At 48.4% G+C, this 27,917-nt stretch overlaps 5 protein-coding genes across 5 annotated transcripts; 3 read left to right on the top strand and 2 right to left on the bottom strand.

Annotated features, from left to right (window-relative positions):
* Positions 1–184: 184 nt before the first annotated feature.
* On the bottom strand, positions 185–1,886 carry N7537_002581 (uncharacterized protein; the record flags this gene model as incomplete). The annotated part of the gene is made up of 4 exons (XM_056893639.1): positions 185–805; positions 865–1,335; positions 1,394–1,673; positions 1,723–1,886. 4 exons carry the CDS (start codon positions 1,884–1,886, stop codon positions 185–187), a joined length of 1,536 nt encoding a protein of 511 aa, XP_056758634.1.
* Positions 1,887–2,407: 521 nt separating this feature from the next.
* Positions 2,408–2,956, top strand: N7537_002580 (uncharacterized protein; the record flags this gene model as incomplete). Its single annotated transcript, XM_056893638.1, has 1 exon — positions 2,408–2,956. The coding sequence occupies one exon, from the start codon at positions 2,408–2,410 to the stop codon at positions 2,954–2,956; it is 549 nt and encodes a 182-aa protein (XP_056758633.1).
* Positions 2,957–3,483: 527 nt separating this feature from the next.
* On the top strand, positions 3,484–5,858 carry N7537_002579 (uncharacterized protein; the record flags this gene model as incomplete). The annotated part of the gene is made up of 4 exons (XM_056893637.1): positions 3,484–3,756; positions 3,822–4,963; positions 5,016–5,128; positions 5,188–5,858. The coding sequence occupies 4 exons, from the start codon at positions 3,484–3,486 to the stop codon at positions 5,856–5,858; spliced, it is 2,199 nt and encodes a 732-aa protein (XP_056758632.1).
* A 2,359-nt stretch (positions 5,859–8,217) lies between these two features.
* On the bottom strand, positions 8,218–9,770 carry N7537_002578 (uncharacterized protein; the record flags this gene model as incomplete). The annotated part of the gene is made up of 2 exons (XM_056893636.1): positions 8,218–8,839; positions 8,911–9,770. The coding sequence occupies 2 exons, from the start codon at positions 9,768–9,770 to the stop codon at positions 8,218–8,220; spliced, it is 1,482 nt and encodes a 493-aa protein (XP_056758631.1).
* A 1,462-nt stretch (positions 9,771–11,232) lies between these two features.
* Positions 11,233–26,772, top strand: N7537_002577 (uncharacterized protein; the record flags this gene model as incomplete). Its single annotated transcript, XM_056893635.1, has 6 exons — positions 11,233–15,517; positions 15,568–18,383; positions 18,449–19,645; positions 19,709–21,746; positions 21,802–26,528; positions 26,617–26,772. The coding sequence occupies 6 exons, from the start codon at positions 11,233–11,235 to the stop codon at positions 26,770–26,772; spliced, it is 15,219 nt and encodes a 5,072-aa protein (XP_056758630.1).
* Positions 26,773–27,917: the final 1,145 nt, after the last annotated feature.

Below are 27,917 nucleotides of genomic sequence, written 5' to 3'. Positions count from 1 at the left end.
AATCAGAGGTCAAGCCACTTTGGCGCTATAACAACCAACGGCGATTAAAAACCAACCATTAACATCTTCGACTATGAGATCAAACGGAATCTCATGCATGAATGCGCAGATCCATAGAAACAATAGAACAGTGAAGAAAAAGAAAAGAAAAGGGGGCTTGGGCAGCAAAGCTTCGCCACGATTTCTAACTCCACCTCTCAATTAATCTATCTTGATTACCATCACGCTGGTGGAGAACATCCAAATTGAGCTTGTGGACCCCGTTTTGAAGACTAGTGAGTTCCTTCTCGAGGCCCAAGAGCGCTGATTCCTCCGAAGGATCGCGCAGCGATGTTTCATAGTGAGAGTTGGCGTGCAATGAGCAACAAAGAAGCTGGGATGCATTATCCAACGGTGCTGAAGAAGTCACCAGAGGAGCATCTATAGCTGTACTGAGACCGTGAAGTGTTTCAGAAATGTGATGTCGCTTCTCATGGAGGTCACTAACCCCTCCAATCTCGCGTGGGTGGAGGATTGATTCTGGTGGTACACCAACACCCCTCAAAAGTCTTTCGAGTGATGGCTGGGCAGCTACGGGCGCAGTGGGCGCAGTGGGCGTACGGGTGGCGAGAAGGAGGCCTGGCTGTAACGATCGGCGTCGCAGAGACTCTCGTCGGGATGATGGCTGTGTAACGAGTTCGTTGCCTGCTTCGGATTGATATAACGCAGCTAGCTGTTCTAACAGTTCCGAGGACGACTCCCGAACCCCAAGTTGATTTGTGAGATCTTGCTTTGACAAAGTCATTTCGATCAACATGTCGAGTGCCTGGAAGTATGAATTAGTTCATTGCTGATCGATGTCAGTGCCGAGGTAGAGCCTCATACCTGTTCTAGTTTCTCTTGCGACGCCACTCGCAGCTGGTCGTGCTCGTTCTGGAGTTCACGGAGGATAGGCTCGTGGAATTGCTGCCTGGTCGACATTTCTGCCAAGATTTCGATCTCCGGATACAGAGATTCCAATTCTTCCTCGAGGGCGGAGCTCGTTACCCCATCTATGGCATGGGAAATTGAGTCGCCTGCGTGAATTGTTTCCAGATATAGTCGATCGAGACGATAGTGTATTTCCTCCGCCACGTAGTCTGACAGCATCGCAGTAAGACGGTTCGTGCGCTCGACCGTAGATAAATCATTCCCACGATACTTGATGCTGGATATAAGCGTTTCCAGACTTGCGAGGGCCTTGTCGTCCTGCTTTAACCTGGTAGACAGAGAGGAGAGTATTCTCTTGCTTTCCGCGCTCGACTTGTCCGTCGCGGTTTTAAATTCGGCCTCCAACTCATCGGCAAGCTCAATTGCCTATATCGAATTAGGATCAGCAACACGCGACGGTGTGTTGTAACGGACATGCCCCTACCGCCATTGTAGTATGTTGCCTCCCCGCTTCATGTTTCTTTTGCAGCCGAGCGATATCTTGGTTCCGCTGCTGCTCCACATTGTTTGCCCGACCCAATTGCTTATTGAGGCTTGCACATTGGACCTCCAAGGTCTCGGTCTGTTTCTGAATTGTTGCCGTTGAGGCTTCAAGGGACTCGATCGCGTGGCGGAGTTCGTCTTCGAGGATAGGCCGTGTTGCGCCGAGGTCTGGGTTGCTGAGAATAGGTTGAAGAGCGTCGGAGTTTTCAAGCTTGAGGTATCTGTCTCCGATTAGTGATGTCTTGTAATTGGGGGTGCAAAGAAACGTACAACGCGAGTTCATCTTTTGATAGTAGGGTGTCAGGGCGGAGATGCTTAGACGCCCATTGTGCATTTCTGTCATCCTCGAATGCCGACTCAATCACCTCCCGCTTGACAGGGATGTCTCGAACCTTGAGAATTGATATGAGCTTGTCGGCCGCAATGTCTTCCATTGTTGTCTTTTGAGGGGGTTGTGATGCGGAGACCTGATAAACAACGAGCTCCGAGAGTGGAGCTCTGACTTTCTCTCAGAGTCCTTTGTCGATCGCTCTCTTGGGTACAGAGTACATTCCTAGTTTCTAATTACAGAAACATTATTGTAATATCTATTTTTATATCTATATAGATACATAATTTGTCTATATTATGAACAACTTTCAGGAGAAGCTATAGCTATAGAAATATGTATTATACAGGTACATCAACACCCGTGATTCTTTAGTCAAGTTCTTTATACAAGTCCATTAAAGAGATAAACTGAGTTACATAGACTCGAAAGAATCTCTGATTGTTCCTTTGGGACTAATATATATATATATATATATGCCCTTCAGTCCTTGTTTGTCCATGGACAAAGAGCATTTCATTTAGAAGCCGACAAGGATTGAATGCTCGAGTATAAGAATAGTACATCGCCATCGATTCGACCCATCTAACCAAATTTTCTACTCGGACTCCTACACTAACCATAGCCATGGACGCAACAACTATGCAGGCCTCACGAGAATTTTTCGACGACTCGCGAAATGATTTCGTGTTATGTATCCAGGAACTGTGTGCCGGGGGTATTTCAGGTCAGGACGTCGCTACAATCCAAACCGAGCTTTGTCGTATAGCCAACACGCTCTCTGGATGGACGGAGCATTCAGATTATCCCAACGAGCTGACTTGCAGCTGTTTTTCGGACCGGTGCTGCAACCTCTCAGATATTATCGTAGAAGTCGCTGAGCTGGTCACTATCAAGGACGGGGAACTCCCTCTCACAGTTTTGAAGATCTTCGATATGCTATCTATACAGATCGGACGTCTCACTCTTGACGGCCATCGTGAAGAGGATGAGTATGCGCGGAGCTTTGATCGCAAGGCCAAGGATGAAGATCGTAGGTGGCAGATTGGGTTCCAGGGACCAGATGATGGTAGAACTGCACTTCTTTTTGGCTTTTGGACTCGTATGAATCGCTTCCCGAAGCCTGGTCCCAATTGCATGTCCGAGTGCCTGGGTGCACATGCCGGTAATCCTTAATATTGGGGTCTAACTTCTTTATATATAAGAGGGTATATAAAGATCGGCAGATCAACCGAGAAAAAGAGGCCGAGAGAATGCGGCTGCCTGTAGCTGAGTAATCCAAAAAAAAGGAGCAGCGAAGCATCCATGGTTGTTAGAATTAGAATTAGAGAATTCACTAGAATAGATTAAACCGTTTCAACTTGACTACAGAATACAGAGTGCAAAATAAAAAATACAACGCACAGAATAAGTGTACCTGCCGACGCGTGTCGATTAGCGTCTCCGCAAATCCGAGTCCGCCTTTTCAACCTTTCAACACTCTGGACTCTGTTTACCCATATTTACCATTTACCTCTGACTATCTTTTACACCTTCTGAGCTGCGCTTCCTAACCCCGCCAATTCAAACTCAGTGGATGCGCCGGCGACGGAACCGCAATGTTCCTTTAGACTACCGTACCAAAACAATTCAGTCCTCGAATCGAGCCTCCTTTCCAGCCCCCGAGTGGCATTCGATACATATTCAACAGTAGACAATCCAAAATGTCTACCAAAACCTCTCCAGAATCCTGGGGCCCCAGCCCGGGTCAGACCTCCAGTTCCACCTCCGCCTCGAATGGCAACGAGACACCCACTCCTCCAAACGATGTGGAGATGACGAGCTTGCGCTCTGATCCCCCCAAAGGCTCAATCCCTCTGGGGGAGGATATTATGCAGTTAGCTCGAATGGGGGAGATTGGCACTATGCAGAAACTGTTCACGGCTAAAAAGTTCACCGCGAACTACCGCGACGAGGAGGGAATTACACCGCTGCATGTTCGTTACAACCCAGCGCAACCTACAACCGGGATCTGTTCACTGACCGCATTGTCTCTTTCTAGTGGGCGGCAATCAACAATCAATATGCGATGTGTAGATTCCTGATCGACTCCGGGGCCGACGTCAATGCCAAAGGCGGAGAATCGGTGGCAACACCAGCCATGTGGGCTGCCCAACGGTGTCATTATTATATTGTGAACCTCCTGCTCCAGAATGGAGGGGATCCTCTCTTGACGGATGTCCAGGGATACAACATCCTACACCTCGCGACCATCGATGGCAACGCTTTCCTAGTCGTGCTGCTTCTACACCAGGAGATCCCTGTGGACGTTGTGGACCAACAAGGGCACACTGGACTGATGTGGGCTGCATACAAGGGGTATCCTGCATGTGTGGATTTGTTCCTGCGATGGGGTGCCAATGCAAATGCCGTGGACGAAGGTGGCTTGACACCGCTTCACTGGGCGCTGGTCAAGGGTTCGATGCCCTGTGTCCTGAAGTTGCTTGAATACGGCGCCGACCGTTTCGCAAAGACCCGCGACGGAAAATCACCTGCAACTGTGGCGCAGGAGATGAACACCCTGCGGGTTTGGTACCGCTCGCTCAACGAGCGTGGCTTTGAACCTGATGGCACTCAGAAAGTGGTGCCTCTGGGCCTCTCAAGCTTCGTACGCAACAAGAGCATCATGGCCAAGTTCTTCTTTCTCTGGCCTTTCTTGATGATCCTGGTTACCATCTGGATGCTCAGTAACCTGACGATTTTCGTTGCTGTGCCCCTCGTGTTGGTGACGCTCTTCGGGATGCAGTATGTTGCACAGCAATTTGCGAACAAGGGGCCTATGGAATATCGCGTTCTGCAGAAAACCCCGTATCTAGCTGGTGTCTTTGCAGGCACGTTGTTCTGGGTTGGCTTCCGCTATGCTTTCAAGGTGCTACCGGCAACCTACTCATCGTCGCCGATCCTAAACATCTTGTTTGCGGTCTTCTTCTGCTTGACTGCTTATTTCTATATTTTCTCCATGGTCCAGGACCCAGGCTATGTGCCGAAAGTGAGCAGCAGAAATCAACAGAGAGAGATTGTGAAGAAACTATTCGAGCAGTGGAAGTTTGATGAAGAGAACTTTTGCATCCCCTGTATGACCCGAAAGCCACTCCGGAGCAGGCATTGTCGACGTTGTGGGCGCTGCGTTGCAAAACATGATCAGTATGTGTGTCTTGATAAATTTCTATTGGTCCGACCACTAATTCTTGACTAGCCATTGCCCGTGGATTGATAACTGTGTTGGAGCGAACAATCTCCGCCATTTTGTTCTTTACATAGTCTCCCTCGAAGTTGGCATCATCCTGTTTGTGCAGCTGACTATTGCCTGTGAGTACTTCGTGGTGAGGGGAAATATTACGTAGAATCGGTCAATTAACACGATACAGATATCAATTCCCTCCCCACTCCTACCAATGCTACCTGCAATGTTATCAACGACACATTGTGTGACTACGCCTCTCGCGACCCCTTCACGCTGATTCTTAATGTGTGGATCACCCTCCAGCTGGTCTGGGTCACGATGCTGTGCGCCGTCCAGCTCGTCCAGATCTCTCGCAACCAGACAACCTACGAGAACATGCGAGGCCACCACATCGACCGGTCGTATCCAAGCTCCCAAGCCTTTGCATCGGCCATGACCGCCGGAACCACTTCAATGGAAGCTGCTGGTCTTTCGGCTTCTGGACAAGGACCCAACCCGGCCCTCGGCGGCCCTCCCCAACACCGACGGAAAAACGGCTGCATCCAACAATGGTCATCTCTCCTCGGAATCGACGCTTTTTGGACCACTGCCAAGGACGGTCTCCGCGACGGACCCCACGCAGCTCGTCCCCGCAACCCCTTTTCCCGCGGTGTTGTCACCAACTGTCGTGACTTTTGGTGTGACCCAGCTCCACTCTTTGGTAAGCGCCAGACTGGGGCGGCGATGCTCGGCGGCGAGGTGATCAACTATCATGATATGTACGAAACCCCAATGCGCATGCACACCGGCAACCGGTCCAACGAGGGACCTGGCTACCGCAGCCTTGCCGGCGAGGATCCCGAACGCATGGTGTAAGCTGATCTGAAATCCGAGCGCGTTTGCATTTGTTTTTGATTCCAGATTCCGCATTGATATCCTTGTACTCTGTGTTTTATTATGCAAGTCAGCGCGGTATTGCATTATTGGGGCACTTGGCACGAGCAAATGTTTTGCATTTTGCATTTAGAACGGATCCTGTACAGTTGACGTCAGACATTAATGATTTCTTTTACTATATACTATTATGGGAGATGATTTGGCTTTTAAGCAACATGAAGAGACTATCCGGTATACATGACAACCCGCTTATAGTGTCCAAGGTCCTCAACCTTGAACCCCCCCGGGGGCAAATTCCCATTCCCATCAGATAAGATAAATCGTCTCTTGGCCCTGCAGTGACCCTGCAGCTAAGCACCAAACGCATTGCATAAAGGCCGAGTTCTGGATCTTCTCTCGGGGTTTCTGGAAAGATACCTACCTGGGAAGGGCGGTGCTATCCCGTCCGAACGGGCCGATTGGTGCGTCCAACTGGGTCTAGGTCCAGGTACATATGATATGTATTGACAGGTTTACACTTTACATTACGCAGTACGGTGTGAAATGTACCTGCATAGGAGCTCTGGAGGTGCATATGCCAGCGCACATTAGGTGGCAAGGTACTTCTGTAGCTTACGATCCTGGCACCCCTGGCACCGGGGATAGCAGCAGCAGTGACTCCGGATGTGCAACCTTGGCTGCAGGGTTGCAGCCTTTCACGGACGAGGAATGCTTGACGGCCGAGGGTCCAGTGTGGCGTGATGTGTTTTGATGGTCCTAAATTTTCTGTTAATGTAGCGGTCAACGAGTAACTATGTTCTACATATGTACTGCGTACAATATGTTGGTTTCTTGGCTGGTTACACTAGGTACTGTGTACTTTGTACTATGCTAGGGCAGTCACCTCCCTAAACTTGCCTAGATATACACAGAATAGGCAATCGATACCATGTTATTATACGGTATAGGGTCCATTCAACGGCTTTCAATAATAGAGCCCGAAACAAGTCCGAATCACATAAGCCCAATCTGAAACCTACCTCGGCATGGAGACGAACGACAGAACGGAGGGGGAGACATCCGATATCGCCGATGAGAGAGCCGAAACCTAGTGGGAAATTGGGGAAGATCTAATCTCTCGGGTACCGGCCTAGTCCATGCTATGGAGACAAACACGAGGCATGTGCATGGTGCATGAATGTTATGGGGTCTTTTGAGTAGAATACAGCATCTATTATGTAAATCAGAACAAATTAACTTGTTAACTAACTAGTTAGGTGTGCAATAATTATATTTTATGTATTTTATATTGTCGTACGGTGTTTATGGAAGCGCGGTTTCCGATTAAAAATAATGGGATAAATTTACAATTACCAAATCATAACAGTGCGTATGCAGGCTCCATCTCGGTAAAGACTCGACTAGGCAGGTGATGGAGCTTTAGGAAGCCACTTTAACTTAGTGCGGAATTGGGGACACTCATGAATTGTACATTGTATGTTCCCAGGTTTCATATTGTATGAAGAGAAGAGAAGTTACGGTCAAGCCCAATCCAAAGAATTTTTTAAAAGAAAAAAACATCTAGTAATATAGAGAGACCAAGGAAAAAAAAAAAAAAAAAAAAAAGAACTGCCCAGCCAAATTTTCGATCAGATAAAATTTCCAAGTTATCTGATCCATGCAGGACCCACTTGCATTTATCTGATTTGATGTGATTATTCACCTTTTGGACTTGGGATTCGTGGTGATTTCTTTTCGGGTTGAAAGAAAGAGATAAATAAATAAATAAAATGTCAGAGAGGCAAAGACCAATCTATAACAATCCAACATATTATTAGCAGTAGACATAGCATCCCGGATTGGGATCGGCACCGATCAGCGCCAGCTTGACGAGTTTCGCGCGATTTTATGGATTTCAGCTTGTCCCGCAATTGTCAAGAAAATCTTTTTTTATTTGATTGAAAGCTGTCTTTACCGCACAACTTCCGATCGGAACGGTGTACGCCGATTCTACTCCACACACTTCGGTACTTGTTACCTGCCTAGGATTTTACGACGACCTAAGTGCCTGAAGATCGGGTAGACCCGATCGGTCTGTTTTGTGGATAAAAAAAAGAAAAGCTCATCATTAACGCGAAAAAAAAGAGAAGAATCTAAATACACAGGATGTCTAAATGTTTCACCCAAAACAGCAAAGGGAACCCAGAATAGCAGAGGGAGGGGGGAATCATCGAGAGCTGTCTCGCCGGACATAATTTTATAATTCTCGGCCCACTTCCCAAAAGCAAACCCGAGACACGAAACGACGATCATGTCACATTTTGTTTTTTTTTTTTGTTTTTCTTTTTCACGCCTTTTCTCACAGCATAGCGCGCACCCGGGTGTCCTGCACCGAGGAAGCGCTGGCCAACTGATCCGCAAAGACGGAGCTAACAATCTCGCCACCCCGCACAGCCAGCACTGACAGCAAAGAATCACTCAGACCGTGGGTCTTCTCATTACAACCCTGCAGCCAGATACCAGCCTGGGCACTGACCTTGGCACCGTCGAGCGAAACACGGTAATCCCGGCCGGGGTTCCAGGCCGATGCGCCGGCGGGTCGCAAGCTCCGCACGTTCTCGAGGAGTCCCTCATGCGCGTCGCGGAGGTAGCCCGTCGCAACCATCAGCGCATCGACATCCAACACTTCCTTGCCTTCGCTCTCGTTCTTAACTGACTTCACATGGATGCGCATGCGGTTCGATGCGTTGTGGTGTTCGATCCGGGCGACCTTGGTCTCGGCGAGGATGCGTTGCTGCCATTGTGTCTCGTCTGGGTTCTCCACTCGCTGCAAGTACATGTCGTTGTAAATGGACTCGATCAGTTCTAGGCGAACTACGCTGTAGTTGGTGGCTTTTTCGATAGCAATACGCTTATTGCGTTCTTCGGCGCTCATCTCGTAGAACTTGTCTACGCGCTCGGGGTTGAAGATTTCGTTCACACTAGGAAAGAAAAAGCAAAAGGTTAGCTGGGTTGGAGTTCTTTCGGAGTTGGGTATTTTGAGGGAACATACAAGGGAGAGTCATCACTGGGACGTAGAGCGGTATCACGGAGGATCAGGGTGGTGCGCGAGTTGGGGTAACGGCGGTGCAAATCATGGTAGATCTCAGCGGCACTTTGGCCACTGCCGACGACGGCAATATTATAAGGGGCCATATCGTCGTTCAGCATCTGAGGGAGGTGAGTGCAGTACTTGGAGGAGTGCATGATGCGGGGATCCTGGGGGAAACCAGGAGGCATCTTAGCCTTGCCACCAAGGGCAATGACGACCTTGCGAGAGTTGCGGGAGGAGATCTCGCCAGTGCCGGTATTGCGCGAGACGACGGTAAAGAAGTCAACGATACCACGGGAATTGGTGGGGCCGGGGACAACCTCAACAACCTCCTCGCCGTAGTTGACGACGTTGTCAAAGCGCAGGGCACACCAGCGCATGTAATCCTCGAATTCCACACGGGCAGGCAGGAAAGTGCCCAAGTTGGTGAAGTGGATGAGACGCTTTTTGTGGTGCAGGTAGTTGAGGAAAGTGAAGCTGCTGCGGGGATCGCGCATAGTAGCGAGATCCTTCATGAAAGAGATCTGCATGCGCGAGCCCGGGACCAGCATACCGGAGTGCCAGGCGAATTGGTTCTGCTTCTCCAGGAAGCAAACCTTGGGCTTGAAGTTGGGGTCCTTCGAGGCACCGAGGGTGGGGTCCATAGCATCGTTCAGGGCAATGGCAATAGCGAGTGAAGCTGGGCCGAATCCAACACAGAGTAGATCGTGCATCTCATCCGCGCCAGTGGGTCGCAACAGCGACCGAGCTGACTGCGGTTGGGCGCGTGGTACCATATCGTTGAGGAAGGAGAGCTCTGACTTGCGGGTAACAGGCTCCATGATTCAAGAGTTTTTTAAGGTAGAGAGGTAAAAGGCCGAAAAAAGAAAAAGGTCAAAAAATTGTATCTATATACAACCGAAAAGGGAAATCCAAGAGCTTCAAGGGGGAGCTTCCAAGGTTTTTCAAATCCTTTCCAAGAAAGAAAGGAAAAGCAGGGAAGGAAAAAAGGCTTTATATGGTCTCGAAGAAGAGCGGATCAGATAACTTGACCAAGTGGATCCTTTCCTGAAGGTCTCTGAAGCCCTCGCTTGAGCTTTTTGCCAAGTTTTCGTATTTTCCCTGGTTCGGGTGTTTTTTTTTCAATTTTATCAATCAGTGAAATCCCGAGGGTCTCCACTGGGGAAGATGGTTCGATATGGTTCGATGTTTCTTTTTTTTTAATCTCAAGGTGATACTATTATATTATATACTTATTAGTATTCTATACCGTATTAGATACTCCACTATATGCAGGAAGATAAAAGAAGAAGTAGGAAAGGTTCGATGCTTCATGCACATCAACTTGATCAACCAGAGCACAGCCATTTCTAATTCCTCGAAACCCAAAAAAGGTCTTACGGCCGATGTCGGGAATAATTGGGGATCGGAGGGGAAAGAGTACGTATTTAACATGGTATATATGCACGTTGTCACTTCTCTTGGCAACGCATGGGGGATCCTGCAGGAAAATTCCTCCGGAGTGTATTGACTGGGTGATTTCTGTTATTTTATTATTATTATTATTATTATTTTTTACGCTCGGGCATTATGAAGTGGGGGAGGTAACACTGATATTATATGAGGCTATTATTGCTCTTACTATGTATTATGCAAATTACACTCTGTTTACATCTAACGGTATATTATATTGTATGTACTATACACATACATAGTACCAATAGTACCTATAAGTATACGTCATTCATAACCGGACACAGCCCTACTGTTTCAGCTGATTCAGCCAAGTGGGAGAAATCCATGGATGTCGGATGGTCTGATCTTGAGATTATGCGTATTTTGGTATATAATATGTATAATAAATACAGATGTGTAAACTGATTAGTATTATATCTACATATGTAAAATAATAAATAATAATAACTAGAGGGTAATAGAGTAACAAGTAACAAGTAATACTAACTAAGGATCCAAATATTCCATACATGTACCATCAAATGTTCTCTCCTCTCTTTTCCGCGCTTGGCTCGCTGGAAGATCATACAAATCCCCACGTATGGTCGTGCCCCTCGATTTTGCTTTTTTAAAGCCGAAAAACCCCCCTTTAAAAAAAAAAAACCTGTATGTGGGACTCTTTCTTTTGGCGCGCTTGCCTGCATACGATCTTCTCCAGCCACTCACGTTGCACCTAATTAGATCGACTAAGCAGACTACTTCCTAGGTACATAGGTATATGCTTTACCTCAAATATGTATGAATGAGGGAGAGAGAGAGAGAAAGAAAAAAAAAACCACTGCGCAGGTTATGGACCGATACACTCAATTCCCCGCCGTCAATGATGATGGTGGTGATGTTCACATCCTACCCTGGCAGATAGATGCCCAACTCCCCTCCGAAATATTTGCTTTGTCATGGGCAGTCTTGCTACGGGCATTCACAACAGATGAGAACCCGGTCTTTTTATTGAATGGTACGCCAGTCAAGGCAGATCTATCCACTCAGACGGTTCAGCCAGCAGATCTGGCTGCTGTATCAGACCTCTCTACCAAACACACAGCTGTAGTGTTGGGAGATCCTCCGTTCAGTGATGGACCATCCCCGGCCTTGCAGTGGACCCTGGACCCCGCGACCCAGTCGGGAGCCTTGTGTGCGACCGGAGGCATGGACGCCGCTTTCCTGTACCAACTGGGTAATCAGCTGAAGCAGATCGTACAAGATCAGGCTGCTCAGAAGGGTATGCAGGTGACACTGTCGGCCACCGAGCTTCCTAAACTAGCCATTTCAAATTCCTCACCTTCCACACTGCCAGGGACTCAACTTCTACACGAGCTTGCCCTGCGTGGATTCAACGATTCAAACAACGCCATTGAATTCCTCACAGCCGATGGAAACATTCGTTGCTTGTCATACCGTGACTTGGATCTGCTTTCCTCGGAGCTGGCGAGGCAAATAGCTCGTGTTTTGACGACCTCAAAGAGCATACAGAAGGTTGTGCCAGTACTTCTGCCCCAGTCTGTGGAACTGTACGTTTCATGGCTGGCCATTCTCAAGGCTGGCGCAGCTTTCTGCCCCTTGAACACCGATGCGCCAACAGATCGCATTGAGTTTATCCTGCAAGATGTGGCCGCATCCGTCGTGGTCACAATTGATGCTCTTGCAACAAGGATACCGCTGAAAGAGCATATATCTATTCTTACCGTGGACGACCTCCAAGCCAACGCCGATATCACAGAACCATGCTCAAAAAACAGCATATCCACTGATCTGGCATATGTCATGTACACATCTGGCTCCACGGGCCGCCCCAAAGGTGTCGGGGTGTCTCATCTTGCTGCCACCCAATCACTCCTTGCTCACGATGATTTGATACCCCCTTTCAAGCGCTTTTTACAATTCGCATCTCCCACCTTTGATGTTTCCGTGTTTGAGGTCTTCTTTCCCATGATGCGAGGATCAACTCTCATCGGCTCCGAGAGAGAGAATATGCTTCTTGATATTTCCCATGTGATGACTACAATGAGAGTCGATGCCGCTGAGTTGACCCCAACGGTGGCAGGAGAGTTGCTGCGCACGCGAGCCGCAGCCCCATCTCTCCAGGTGCTCCTCACAATTGGCGAGATGCTCACCAGGCATGTGGTAGACGAGTTTGGCCAGTCTGAAGGCAGAGATGGCATTCTCCATGGAATGTACGGGCCTACTGAAGCGGCAATTCACTGTACCGCTGCCACCCATTTCCAGGCCAGGGATCGTGTCAATATGATTGGAAAGCCCTTTAAAACCGTTTCCGCATACATCATGGCACTACCCTCCAACGACGAGCCATCCTTCACGGAGCTGCGCCCCCTTTCATTAGGCCAAATTGGAGAGCTTGTGGTGGGCGGTCCTCAATTAGCAAACGGGTATATCAACCGGCCCGAAGAAAATGCCAAGGCTTTTATAGACAGTCCAGTGTATGGCCGACTCTATCGCACGGGAGACAAAGCCCGCATACTCCCTACCGGGGAGATTGAGTGTCTTGGCCGAATTTCCAGCGGCCAGGTGAAGCTGCGAGGCCAGCGGATAGAGCTTGGCGAGATCGAGCATGTCATCACCAGGGCCTCCGGTATTCGCAGTGCTGTAACCATAGTCATCGACGGGAACCTGGTTGCATTTGTTCTGGTTACCGACAAAGGAACGACAGACAGCAGCCTCCGAGACGTCTGTCGTCAGCTGTTACCTCGCTTCATGATTCCTGGGGAATTTGTGCTCGTCGACCAATTCCCCCAACTTCCCTCGGGCAAGATCGATCGTAAAACATTAGAAGCCGATTTTATTCGCCACCGAAGCACCGCCCAGGCTTTTGACGACGAACTTTGCCGAGATGGAAAAGAGGAGTCTATTGTCTCGAGCGTGGCTGATGTGCTAGGCCGACGAATTTTGTCGACAGAAAGCCTGGCAGCAGCCGGCCTGGATTCACTAGCAGCAATCCGTCTAGCGTCCCACCTCTTGGATGCAGGAATCCGCCTGGGTGTAGCTACCCTGCTGGAGGCCGACTCAGTGGACAGGATTTGGCAGCTTGCCACCAGCCTTGAAGCTGCAAGCCCGACCGAGGATACGCAAGCAGCACTGCAAACAATTCTCCAACTTGTTTCAAACGCAGGTGCAGCAAGAGCCCACTCGCTGGGTTTGAGCGAGCAAATTTTGGACATCGTACCATGTAGCCATATCCAACAGGCTATGATCTTGGAGACTGTTCAAGACAACAAGGCATACTGCAACTGGATCGAGCTAGAATTCGAGGCCTCTGTTAGTTTAACTTCGGTGAAAAATGCATTCGGTCAACTGATGGCCCACAATGAAATTCTGCGCTCTGGATTTGTGGAAATCGGCCTCAAGGATCACTCATATGGTCGCTTCACCTGGAAGACCCTTGACAAGCAGGTTTTCGTGCAACAGGAGTTTGACTATGATGTAGGCTTGAGTGCGGGTCACGATATCTTGAACCCCTTCCGAGTCCAGATTAGGGAAGGGAAGGATCATATCCGCGTGCTAGTGCATATCCATCATGCCCTCTACGATGGATGGTCTTGGCAACTCATGTTGAAAGATCTCAGAAGTATCTTGTCTGGAGAGGAGCTCACTTCTAAGCTTCCATACGATGTTGTCGCAAACTTTTTCATTGAGCACAAACTGGACAAATCGGCAACAGAGTCCTCAACCTACTGGCGTGATCAGCTACAGGGACTTTATCCTGCAACTTTCCCTACTTTCTATGGAAATGCAGATATTGTACATACTACCGACAAGGCTACTCGCGTGCTGGATATATCTGTATCAAAACTCAACGAAGTGTCCCAGCATCTTCGCGTGAGCCGGCAAACCATTTTCCAAGCCGCGTTTTGCTATATTCTCTCTTCCTACCTTGGAATTGGTGATGTTACCTTTGGAACAGTCTTTTCAGGCCGGACTCTGCCCTTAAAGGGCATCGAGTCTGTTCTCGGGCCCTGTATCAGAACTTTACCTACACGGATGAACCTCGACAAAATGCAAGACGTGTCGGATCTACTCTTGGCCATACAGAACATGAACCGCAAGTCTCTCGAGCATGGGAGTCTTCCTCTTCAGGATATCAAGAGGGCTTCTGGTATCGGTTTGGATCGCAGTCTCTTCGATACGGCGCTCGTGTGGCAGGAAAGTATTTGGTCAGATGATCAACATGGCTCGGTGTTCCGGGAAGTTGAAGCAGGAGAGTTTTTAGAATTTGCGCTTTTGTTGGAGTTTGAGCCACGAGAAGAAAACATCTTTGCCCGTGCGACTTACCAAAAGTCGGTGCTACCATTCGAGCAAGTTATGATACTCCTTGAGCAGATTGATTCTGTGGCCTCGATCTTGATTGACAAGATTAAGCTTCCGATCCAGGAGATTCGATCGTATCTTCCCTCGTCAACGTTGTCTATTCAACACGCAATATCACGCGAGCAAGTTTATCCGCCAAGCTTGGGATCCAGCGTCGAGATGATTGCCTCTACAGACCCGGACCGGGTAGCGGTTGAGTTGATGCTCTGGAAGATAGGGACCCCTGTTCCGTTAGTCGAAAGCATGACCTACGGTCAACTAAACTCCCGAGCCAATGGCTTTGCACACCTTTTGCTCCATGTTGGAGTGACAAAAACTGATCTTATAGCCATTCATCTACCGATGTCCATTGACTTTTACGTTGCCGTGCTTGGAGTTGCTAAGGCTGGTGCTGGTCTCCTCCTACTTCCCCAGGCCTCTTCGCAGGTAATTCATTCTATTCTCTCCACGACGAAATCCAAATTTTGCATCGTCGATCACTTGACGGAAAATGATCATCATCGCTTGGATGCTTTGAAGTCCCTCCAGCTGATTTACCTATCTTATTCACTGGATGTATATCATGAGTTCAATATTCCACATACCAATAAAGGGTCTGATGTTGCCTATGCTGAAGTGACGTTAATTGAAAATGACTTGACGGAAAACATCGTCATCACACGCCAAAACCTGCAGAGCAATATCGATGCTCTCTCAGACTTGTATCCAATGCCAACTGGATCGAAAATTCTCTCATGTCTTCAAGGATCAGGTGGTAAGTTTTCCATCGGATTTTTCCAGGCTGTCTTTCTGACAAGAACACAGCATCAATTTTCCAGATATTCTTCGCTTGGCATGCCGGCGTGACATTGTGCTCAGCTACAGACTTAATCATGATGACTCGGATCGAGCAAGCCTGTCAAGATATGAACATAACGCACCTTCACTTGCCTCCCATGCTCGCCTCCCGTATTAATCCACAAGCAGTTCCCAGTGTGCAATATCTTCTCTCTTCCGGTGAAGAAATGACTCCCAAGCTCCATCGCAATTGGGTCGACAAAGGTCTTCATCAAGCATACAGCAACAATGCAATGGCTCATGCCTGTACTCTTTGTCCCAACATGCAAACATCGACCTATGTTCGGAACATTGGTAGACCCTTGAAGAGCACATCTGCGATGATTATGGAAGGTGGACATTCACTCAGTCTTCTTCCTCGCGGCGCCATTGGAGAGTTATGCTTCGGCGGAGATCAAGTTGGGCGCTGTCTACCCGACTCCGAGCCGTCAGTGACTGGACGATTTATTGACCATCCTCAATTCGGTTGGATCTATAGAACGGGTGACTTCGGAAGACTGCTTCCTGACGGTACACTCATTCTGTCTCGAAGTTCCGGCCTTGTACAGTCGTATGCTCCGTCTATTGATCTTGATAGGGTTGATCGTGCTCTTATGTCTTTGGAAATGGCCCAAGAATCAGTGAGCATGATTTTGGATGAGCCAGCACTTCGCCAGCAGCGTTTGGCAGTATTTTGGGTTCCTTCAACAAAATGTTCGGATTCTGTGCAAATCGAGAAAGCTACAAATGATCTTTTCAAGGAGCTCAGCAAGAAACTCTCTTCTTCTAACCTTCCATCCCTTCTTGTTCTCGTGGACGCGATAGATCTCACTGTGTCCTACAAGACCGATCACTTTATGTTGAGGCAACGGCTGGAACAACTGACAGCAAAGGAGCTTGCGATATTTTCTCCAAAGCTCAGTAACGATAATCATGGTGATAATTTCACCGAGCTTGAGAAGGCCATCTCTGCCGCACTATCGGCAGTTACGGGCAGTGACCAAAACAACACCAGCAAGCACACGTCTTTCTACAGACTAGGTCTGGACTCTCTTTCTGCCATTTCCTTCTCGCGGAAGCTGCAGGAGTCTGGATGTGGAAAAATTGCCGTGTCCACAATCCTGCGCCATAGCTCTATTGCTCAACTTGCAGCTGTCATTCCCCCCACGACCACCGGGCATCAGCCCGAACAAGCTGTGGAGCCCACACCACCAACGATGTTCGATGAAAATTTCACTCATCGAGTAAAAGATGAATTTAAAGCTGCAGAAATAAATGTTCAGAGCATTTATCCTTGCACTCCACTCCAGGAGGCTATGCTTGCAGCTGATTCTGGTGGTAATTCAGCTTATTTCAACCACATCCTGCTTCTTGTTCACACCGATGCTAAGGCTATGAAAACAGCATGGGCTAATATTATGCAAAGACAAGGCATTCTCAGAACTTGTTTCACGCAAACTAATGATAAGCGTTTTGCATATGCTCAAGTTGTACTGGATACATCGGCCTTGCCATGGTCCCATATTGAAACCTCCTCTTCTGAACTTGAGAATGTCATCAAGGAGTGCAAGTCCAAGTTCGAGGGTATTTCTCCAGTCAACGGCCAGTTGCCCTACTCGCTGACTTTAATGACCGATTCGGCTGCACAGAAGACACATCTTCTACTGTCTATTCACCATGCCTTGTATGACGGAGAAGGTATCGCCCAGTTATTGCAGGAGCTGCAGCTGTTGCTTTCAAGCCAAGCATTGCCACCAAGCCCCCCATTCCGCAAATTCATCGATTACATGACTTCTGTCGACTATGGCTCGTCGGACGCATACTGGGACCAATACTTGTCCGGTGTTTCACCGACCCTCCTTCCCACCCCCGAGCCCACAGTCAATGCAGATGAGTCGGCATCACAGCAAATTCATACACCCCTAAATGGTTCTTTTTCATCCTTCAAACAACAATGCAAAGACCTCTCCGTTACCCCCTTGAGTATCTTCCACGCTGCATGGGCCAGACTGCTCTCTCTCTACACCGATTCCTCAGACGTCTGCTTCGGCAATGTCTTCAGTTGTCGAACCATTCCCTTGGATGGCGCTGATAAGATAGTTGGGCCTTGCTTCAATACACTCCCAATTCGAATCAAGTCCTCCTCGACTGCAACAAATAGTGACATCATGAAATTGTCCCAAAAGAGCAATAACGACATTTTACCTCACCAACTCAGCCCTCTCCGGCGTATCCAACGGCGTGTTCTTGGTGATGGCTCTCGCCTCTTCAACACGCTGGTCATTTTCCAGAATAGAAATACTGATCTGGATCCCAAATTCTGGGAACTTCTTCAGGACGAAGGAAACATGGGATTCCCCTTGATTTGCGAGATCATCCCCGACGAGTCTGCCGACAACATCCAGATCTGCCTTCACTTCCAAGCATCGTATATCTCGCAACCCGTGGCTGAGAACATCACCCGGGACTTTGTGGTCCTTGTTAGACACATCACCCAATATCCATTTGCCCAGGCATCCGATCAGCGGCCATTGGGGACAGACATTCCTCGAGTCTTTGAACAGAAGGTGTCCTCAGCGCCAAACTCTACTCAATTCCTGACTAAATCTCGCCAAAAACGCCCATGGTCCTATCACGAGGATATAATCCGCGACATTCTTTGCAAATTTTCAGATGTCGACTGGGATAATGTGTTCCAGGACACAACGATCTTCCAACTTGGCCTAGATAGTATCAACGCTGTTCAGGTATCGGCGAAGCTGCGTGGATTAGGGTATAAGATCTCATCTGGCGATATTCTTGAGGTATGTTATACTGAGGGTTGCTTGTTGATCATGAATTCAATTCTCTACTTACTGACTTGCACCAGGCTGCTTCTATTGATCAAATTGCTTCTCTTCTTACTTCCAGCGCGAAGGTTGTTGAAATCGAGTTCAACTTTGGACTTTTCCAAACCCATCATTTGCAATCTGTTTGCGAACAACTCGGGATTTCATCGCAAATAATTCAGTCTCTACGCCCTTGTACGCCAGTTCAAAATGGAATTCTGGCGATGTTTACACATTCCCACGGCGAAGTGTACTTCAATCGAATGGCCATGAAGTTCCCGGCACCTTTGGATAAGACGATTTTGAAAGAAGCATGGTCTACGGTCATGGCTCAGCATGAGATGCTTCGAACAGGCTTTGTTCAATTACACGATCAGCAGAACCCTTTTGCTATGGTAACTTACCATGAAAATAACGAACTACCATGGTGCGACACCTCGACTTCCATGGCAGACAATTCTGGTGTTCAAGAAAAGCACGCTTTGGAAAATCTCCATCAGCCTCCATGGAGAATTGAAGTCGAGGCCGGTGACAACACCAGTATCATGCATTTCTCTGCGCTGCACGCTATTTACGATGCCCAGTCTCTGGTTACCATATTTTCAGACGTTAGAGCAGCATATGAAGGAAAGGCTCTGGTCACGCCGGCACCAGTCATCGAAACTCTCGGTCCTATCCTTCTAGAAAGCAAGAGCCAGAGCGAATCCGCAAAATCCTTCTGGAAAGAACTGGCCCCAGAAGTGCAACCCTCCAAGTTCCCTGACTTACACCCCATCCGCACAAACGAGCGAACATTACTCACAACCTCCATATATTGCGCACAGTCTCGCAAGGCTCTTGAAGATGCCTGTCGAGATATAGGGGTGACACTGCAAGCAGCGGGGCAAGCCGCATGGGCTCGCTTGCTCTCTGCATACACGGGCGAGTCCAATGTCACATTTGGAACAGTGCTTTCGGGTAGGAACTTATCCGCCGCCGCTCAAGATGCGGTATTCCCGTGTTTGGTCACAGTGCCGACGCCCCTGCGTATTGAGGGTTCCAACCGACAGCTTTTGGATTGTATGTTGAAGCGAAACGCTATGTTGGTGAAGAATCAGTTCGCGCCTCTGTCGCATATTCAGCGATGGCTAGGTAGCGATGAGCCACTCTTCGACACGCTGTTTGTCTATCAGAAGTTTACTTCGGACGTTGTTGGTACTGATGGGTGGGATATTATTGACGAGGAGACGAACATTGATGTAGGTAGAATAAGCAGACGGAATACCCCACAGTTTTGCAGGATTTACACTAACATTTTACAGTACCCCATATCTATTGAGTTAATTCCGCACTCGACAGATCTTCAGATCTCGCTGAGCTACCGGGGCGACCTTGTCCCCACGGAGCAAGCAAGGATCCTTTTGAGTCAGTATGACAAATTCTTGCAGGACACTGTCTTCCGTCCAGATGTCAATTCTACCGATCACCAGGCTGTGGGTAGTAGTTTGCTATCTATTACCCCTGCCAAAGAAGCACCAATCCCCACCACGGTGTCTCTGCTGCATCAATTTGTCGAAGCAAACGCGCTCAAGATTCCCGAGAAGATTGCTTTCGAATTTGCTTTCGGTGGCACTGCAGACAACCTCCAGAAGAAGACTTGGACTTACCGTGAGTTCAATAAATGTGGTAATCGAATTGCGCATTTCCTACAGGCAAGGGGAGCCGCCCCTGGTGGAATCGTGGGAATATGTTTTGACAAATGCCCTGAAGCCTCCATGGCGATTCTGGGTATCATGAAAGCCGGATGTGCATATCTGGCTATTGACCCTGGTGCTCCTATCTCTCGTAAGCAGTTCATGTTAGAGGACTCCGGTACCAAGATCTTACTTTGCAATCAGTCCAAGATGATGGAACTGAAGGGCCTTCCGGCTATTGACGTCCAAGCACTTGATGATCCTGGGCTGCTTGATGGAGTATCAACAGGGGATGTCTTACTTTCCCGTTCGATCCAGCCAGATGATACTTGTTATTGTCTGTACACCTCCGGTACAACCGGAACACCGAAGGGCTGCGAGATCACGCACGGTAATGCTGTGCAGGCAATGCTGGCATTCCAAAGATTGTTCGCAGGACACTGGGACGGAGAGTCTCGGTGGTTGCAATTTGCATCCTTCCATTTCGATGTCAGTGTTTTGGAGCAGTATTGGAGCTGGAGTGTTGGAATTTGCGTCACATCCTGTCCGCGAGATCTGCTGTTCGAAGATTTGACTGGAACGATACAAAACCTTCAAATTACGCATATTGATCTGACACCCAGTTTGGCAAGATTAGTCCATCCCGATGAAGTCCCGTCCCTTTGTAGGGGAGTCTTCATCACCGGCGGAGAGGCGTTGAAGCAAGAAATTCTCGATGCCTGGGGCAAGCACGGTGTTATCTACAACGGATACGGTCCTACTGAAGTTACAATCGGATGCACCATGCTCCCACGGATGTCTGCCCACGACAAAGCTTCAAACATCGGGCCACAGTTCGATAATGTTGGGTCGTATGTGTTCAAACCCGGTACGATGACACCAGTCCTACGTGGCAGCATAGGCGAACTCTGCGTGTCGGGACCTCTCGTTGGAAAGGGCTACCTCAACCGAGCAGAGCTGACCAAAGAACGATTCCAAGAGCTCCCCGAATTCGGCGATCGCATCTATCGCACAGGCGATCTTGTGAGAATCTTGCATGATGGAAGCTTCCAGTTCCTTGGTCGTATTGATGATCAAGTCAAGCTCCGCGGACAGCGACTTGAGATTGGAGAAATTAACGAGGTCATCAAACAAGCTACGCCTGAATTGAACGAAGTCGCCACCCTAGTCATCACGCACCCCAAACAATCGAAGGACCAACTTGTCTCCTTTTTCACGACTGTCACTACAAACAAGAAATCTCGTGCCGTTGACGCTGGAGTCCGATCTTCAGAAGATGACCGCCCCCTGCTGTCGAAGATTAAGGGCGCTTGCCGCGCTCATCTTCCTGGGTATATGGTGCCTACACATATCATCCCGATGACGCGCTTCCCACTCTCTGCCAATAACAAGGCTGACATGAAAGTCTTGAAGAGTATCTATCAGGAGCTTTCTCTAGAAGATATTCAGAAATTGGGCTCGATGAGTGTTTGCCAGCCTACTGACAGTGTCCAAGAACAGAAAATTATATCTGTTCTGGCGAGTTTTATTGGGTCTTCTGAGGAGAACATCTCGTCATGGTCCAGTATCTACGAGCTTGGTCTGGATTCTATATCCGTTATTGCTTTCTCGAAAAGTCTCCGGGAAGCTGGGTTTTCTCAGGCTCAGCCATCGATCATTATGAAGCGTAAGTCTGAAGTCTTAGGTGTTGGCTAAGAACAGACCTGATTAACAATCCACAGATCCTACAATTTCCGGAATGGGTTCGGCTCTACGGGTGTCTATCTCATCTTCCGTGTCCGTGGAAACGATCCAACGAAACGCCAAGCAACGCATCGAGGCTTTCTCCCACAAGAACTCCCACGCTATCATCGAGCATATTGGAGCCATCGACGGTGAGATTGAAAAGATTGCGCCTTGCACTCCGCTCCAGGAAGGTATCATATACCACTATCTGTCTAGTAGCACGCCGCTGTACTGCTCATCTTTCACCTTCGAGCTCGACCCTTCGGTCAACATCGAGAATTTGCGCACAGCTTGGGATCAGGCACAGAGAGATATTCAAATGCTGCGCGCCAGACTTTTGCCAACACCGGACGGTTACGCCCAAGTTATCATGAAGAAAGATCCCCTTCCTTGGTTCCTTGTTACAGTCGACACCAATGAAAATATTGATGACTTGCGCAAGCAACGACATGGCCACTGGGCCACCCAGCTTGACGGTCTTTCAACCAATTTATGGGAAGTCGGAGTCATCTCTTCTCCTGAAACATCGGTAATGTGTCTGAACATCTTCCATGCTCTCTACGATGGAAACAGCCTGGTCCTGCTACTCGAATCGGTTGCCCAAAATTATCTCGGCCAGAGCAAGGGTTTGCAGTCAGTCCCGGAGTTCCTTGATGTGTTGCACTTGGGTCCCCTTTGTAAAGACCCTGCTGCAGAGGTATTCTGGAAAGAACATCTTTCTGGCTGCCGTGATCAAGCTTTCGCCGATAACGGCCAAGTGGACAGCGCGCCAATTTTGCTCAAAACTCAAATGAATGCCACAGATCAGGTCGACCATCTTCGCCGGTCTCTCAATATGACGGAGCAAGCTGTTCTCCATGCCTGCTGGCTTCTCACTCTCCAGCAGCAATACTCATTCGTGCCACCACTTGGTATCATTGCTTCGGGCAGGACAATTGATGTACCAGGCATGGCCGACGTTCTTGGACCGCTGTTCAACACGATCCCCAGCAACGTCCAGCTGCATGGTTTGGAGTTTTGGTCTGATGTCGCTCAATGCTGCCATGACTACCACGTGTCTACCATTCCTTTTCAATACACTCCCTTGCGGGACATTGTGAAATGGCTCGGAAAGAACCCCGATGAGCGACTCTTCAATTCTTTGTTCGTATTCCAGAGGGAAGATGATAAGATTGAATCCCCCACAAAAAGTCTTTGGCGTACACTCGACTCAGAGGCCCAGCATGAATACCCTCTGGCCTTTGAAATTGTGCGCAATAGCAATCACACTCTAACAGCCACTATTGCCGCACAGAGCCATGCGGTATCATCAGAGGACGCTCAGCAGATGTTGTATAAGTTTGAGCGAATCCTTTATGAGTTTGCGCAAGACCCCAACAAAGAGCTGCCCAAGCTAAACGGGGTGTCACCCACACAAGTCGTGGCGAACGGTGAAGTGAATGGCCATCATGAGCATTCGAGAACATCAGAACATACCAATGGTGAACACACCAATGGCTCTTTGTTCGGATGGACTTACCAGGCTTGCACAATCCGTGACGTGATTGAAACCCTTGCGGGAGTAGAGCCACAATCCATCAGCGAGAACACATCAATCTTTGAAGTTGGACTTGATAGCATCGACGCCATCAAAATATCCTCGCGTTTGAGCAAAGCCGGCATCAAACTTCCCGTGAGCTCCATTATGCGCCATCGTACAGTGAAAGCCATGAGCGAGCAACTCTCAATGATAAATGGTCATATCAAAGATGGGACATTACTACTGCTCAATCAACTAGAGAAATCGTTGGCCAATTTCCTCGGGGCTGAAGCTCTTGTTCCCCCGAGCGCAACTCGAATCCTACCAGCTACACCCATTCAAGAAGCTATGGTGGCAGAAATGTCTGCCTCTGGGTACAAGCATTATTATAACCACGAAATCCTCGAGCTGGAGCCAGATGTGGACATCGAAAAGATGGAGCGGGCATGGAGAGCTGTCGTTAGAGCCCACCCTATCCTCCGTACTTCATTCGTTGAAGTCTGGGATCCGCAAATTCCTGTTTCATACGCCCAAATAGTTCATGGCGAGGATCAAATCGACCTCGAGACTGTCCATCTGCACGGAGTATCCGTGGAATCCATTATAGAGACTCAGCGTTCAAAAGCCCGCAATGAACAGATAAGCCGCCCTCTGCTCTCTATCACCATTGCGGTGGATGGAGATAAGCGGTACCTTGTTTTGTCAATTGCGCATGCTCTCTATGATGGCTGGTCAATCAATCTGCTCCACGAAGATGTTGCCAAATCCTATGCTGGTGCAAAATGTTCCCGCCCGCCAGCCGATGACATTCTTGAGCAAATCATTGCCTCCTCTGGCGATGAAGCATTCAGGTTCTGGCGAGCAGCGTTATCAAACTTCACCCCGGTGTTATTCTCACCTATGGAGCACGCTGGCAATAACCCGGCGGTCGTTCACCGAGCAGAACAATCGTTATCCGTTCCGCTGTTTAAGGCAGAGACGTTCTGCAAACGCCATGGTATTACTATCCAGGCACTTCTTGTCGGCTGCTGGTCTCTTGTCCTTGCTACGCATGCCAAGAATCTAGATGTGGCCTTTGGACTTGTCCTTTCTGGTCGGAACGTGGCTGGCTCTGAGCATGTGATGTTCCCGACCATGAACACTGTCGCTATGCGAGTTATTCTTCATGGGACGCGCGTAGAATTGGTGAAGTGTGTGCAGGAGGCTCTCCTGGCTATGTCGGAGCATCAGCATTTCCCGCTTCGGCGCGCCAGACCAGATACGGGATCGCGGGCGTTGTTTGATACGCTTTTCATGTATCAGAAGAGACCGGTGGAAAATATCCAGACTGGGCCTGGGCAGGTTTTGTATAAATCTAACGGTGGAGCAGCTGATGTTGAATACCCTGTATGCGCCGAAGTTGAAGGTGTCGGGAAGGATCTGGTTGGGCGGGTTGCGTGTCGTGGAAATGTTGTTGGGGATCAAGATACGCTTGCATTGTTGGTGCAGATGGGCGATATCCTTTCGTCTATCATTGATGGCCCATCTGAACAAACTGTCGAATTTACCAACGAAGGAGTGAAGATTTGCGGAAGCGCGGCTTTCCAGTATGAGTCTGGACAAGATATCGAGACTGATTCGGTGCCTCGGACACTCAATCAAGCAGTATGGCTGCCCATCGAGTCAAAGATCCGCAAGGTTCTTTCCATTGCATCCGGGGTGTCTGAAAACTCTATTGACAAGGGCTCCACGATTTTCGAGCTTGGTCTAGACAGCATCAGCGCCATCAAGGTGGCTGCACTCCTGAAGAAACAGTCCGTCAAGCTCGCGGTCAGTGACATGATTCGGGCTGGTACCATCGAAAACATGGCCAAAGCAGCCAACAGCAACCAGACGGAGTTCTCTGTTACAAATATGTCGAGCATTCTCCGCGAGTCTCTCGATGGTATCGATGTGGCAGAACTACTACAGTCGCACGGTATTGATTTGCAACGGGTGCGAAAGGTGTTCCCCGCAACTGCAGGGCAGACTTATTTCCTCTCAATGCACACCCTGAATCCCGAGATATTTTATCCGGAGTTTTACTATGTGGCATCACGACAATTGAGCCCTGAGGTACTCGATCGGGCCTGGGCTCGGGTCATAGACCAAACCCCAATGCTTCGAACGACATTCATTCCCACTACCGACCATCGGCTATTGCCCTATATGCAGATTGAGTTTGAGGCTGTGCACACTCCTGTGATCTGGCATTCCAAGTTTGATCCGCATCTTGTTTCAAAAGGCCTCAAGCAAGAATTTGAGGAAGTGCCAGTCGCACTACATGCCTGTCAAACGAACAAGGGGACGGCGCTTATTCTGCAAATTCACCATGCACTGTACGATGCCGTTAGTTTACCCCATATCCTCGACAGGCTTGTTACACACTGCAGTCAAGAGGAAGTTTCCAAGCCAAACCCCAACCTTGATCTCTCACAGCTCGTGGCATTCCAGCACGTTCATTCGCCCGTGGATGCCCGGCGGCAATTCTGGCAAAAGTATCTAGGCCAGACCCCAGCAGAGGTAAAACGCGGGGATGGCTTCGGCACTGTACAACATCACTACCGGCCAGGTCTGGTTTCAAATATGGCCAGTGTCGAAAAGGTTGCTAAGCGCCAGGGCCTTAGCCTTCAGACCGTCTTTTTAGCAGTCTATGCTCGAGTACATTTGCAGGAATTCGGTGCAGCTGAAACTGTAGATAATGCAGGGTCTCACAGGCGGTTAACTGTTGGACTGTACCTTGCCAATCGATCCCATTCCATAGAGGGTCTAGCCGAATCTGTGATTCCCACTGTTAACATCGTTCCACTACGACTAGATGACAAACTCAGCGATTCCAACGTCACCCTTCTGGACGCCGCCCGCAGGATCCAAACTGAAATCAACGAGATTAGCCGACCGGAATACTCGGGTGTTTCTCTCCTAGAAATTGCCGAATGGACGGGGGCCCGAATCGACACTTGCGTGAATTTCCTGCGACTTCCTGAGCAAGAATTGGCACCCAGCAACGGTGGCCCAGAAAAGTTTTCTCTCACAGCAATCCAACGCGAGGAGTTGGAAGATCTTAGCGGGGCAGTTTCAGAAACCCCAAATCGGATTAATGGCAATGGTGTAGCGCCACCGGGTGCAGCCGAGATGAGCCCGGACCTCAAACCAAACGCCTCAGCGGTTACTCACATCTTTCAGGTAAGTGGGCAAAATGCACATCATTCTTTTGCTTTCTTTGCGTCTTAACGGTGATCGATCTTTATGCAAGTGCTTACATTTTCAACAGCCTACGATCGATGTGGAAGCCGCCATCCGCAATGGTCGGTTAGACTTTGGGCTCTTCGCACCGGAATCCCGTCTTGACCGAGATACAGCGGAGACTGTGATCGGCGCTATGCGACGGGAGATGTCTGCATTAGTGACAGGCTTCGAATCGATATAGAATGTCTAGTGATGCTAGGGATGGAAGAGAGAGAACAGTACTCCGTATCCCGGGGTGACTCTACGGAGTATGGAGTATAATAGATGAAGAGGGGGGGGGGGGTTTTTTTTTTTTCTTCTTCTTTTGCTTTCTATTTTCTGCTATTTCTTGCTATTTCCTGCTATTTTTATGGCTCACATACTCATGCATATGAGGCGTTGGACGTGTATAGTTTTCTTTTTCTCCCAATCGAATTTATATCTAAAGCCATCTGATTTGACGAGTGACGGCGGGACCCACGGACGGGACGGGCCCGGGGATCTATCTTTTGGAGCAGGGTTTATGATAAGGGCATTATGTTGTATGTGTATCGTTTGTATAGTTAGTATGTCGTACTTTATAGTACTTCATAGAATCTCTTATACAAAGTAGGGCTTATATGGGTTATAGGGTACACTATCAACTAAGTTTTTTTTTTTTTTTTTATCCCCCTTTGGCACCAATCGGACTCAACCCAGTAGGCTTTTTTGTTTTTTGTCACATTCCCCCGAGAATAGACGTGATGAATCAGACGTGGACTTTAATAGGCAGTGAGAGTAGACTGATGGCGCTTAAGCAAGGGGGATTTCGCGTGGCCTATCAGTTGACACTAGGCTTATTTTTTTTCTTTTCTATTTTCGCGTTATCTTGTAGACTATAAGAACGTAAACAGAGAATTAATAATATAATATGTGACAATAATAATATGTCTACCTTGATCAGAAAAAGAAAAGAAAAACTAAGGTATATAAAGGTATATGTTGTACAAAGGTATGCAAAGGTATGCAAAGGTATACAATTGGCCGAGAGAGACGGGGAGGAATACCCCTCCCTTTGTTTATTGGAGTACAGGGACCGTGCGACGCGCGCCTACATGGGCAGAGTACATACGGAGTAGAGTACATGGGTTTTATTTATTTTATTTTATTTTATTTTATTTTTGGTTTGGTAGGTGAATTATTTAATTCGATCTTATTTATAAACACTTACAAGATAATAGACTATATTAAATTTATTAAAATATACCAAAATACACCAAAATGTATGTTGTATGTTGTAGTTGGGATTTATTGTTTGCTTACCTAAGTCAATCACGCGTCACCCTAATCCACATCGGGCATCCAACA

The sequence above is a fragment of the Penicillium hordei genome (assembly GCF_028827395.1).
Source record: "Penicillium hordei strain IBT 12815 chromosome Unknown utg000001l_segment0_segment0, whole genome shotgun sequence".
Taxonomy (NCBI): Eukaryota; Fungi; Ascomycota; class Eurotiomycetes; order Eurotiales; family Aspergillaceae; genus Penicillium; species Penicillium hordei.
Note: the sequence above shows the minus strand (reverse complement) of the source record. Positions and strands in the feature narration are given on the sequence as shown.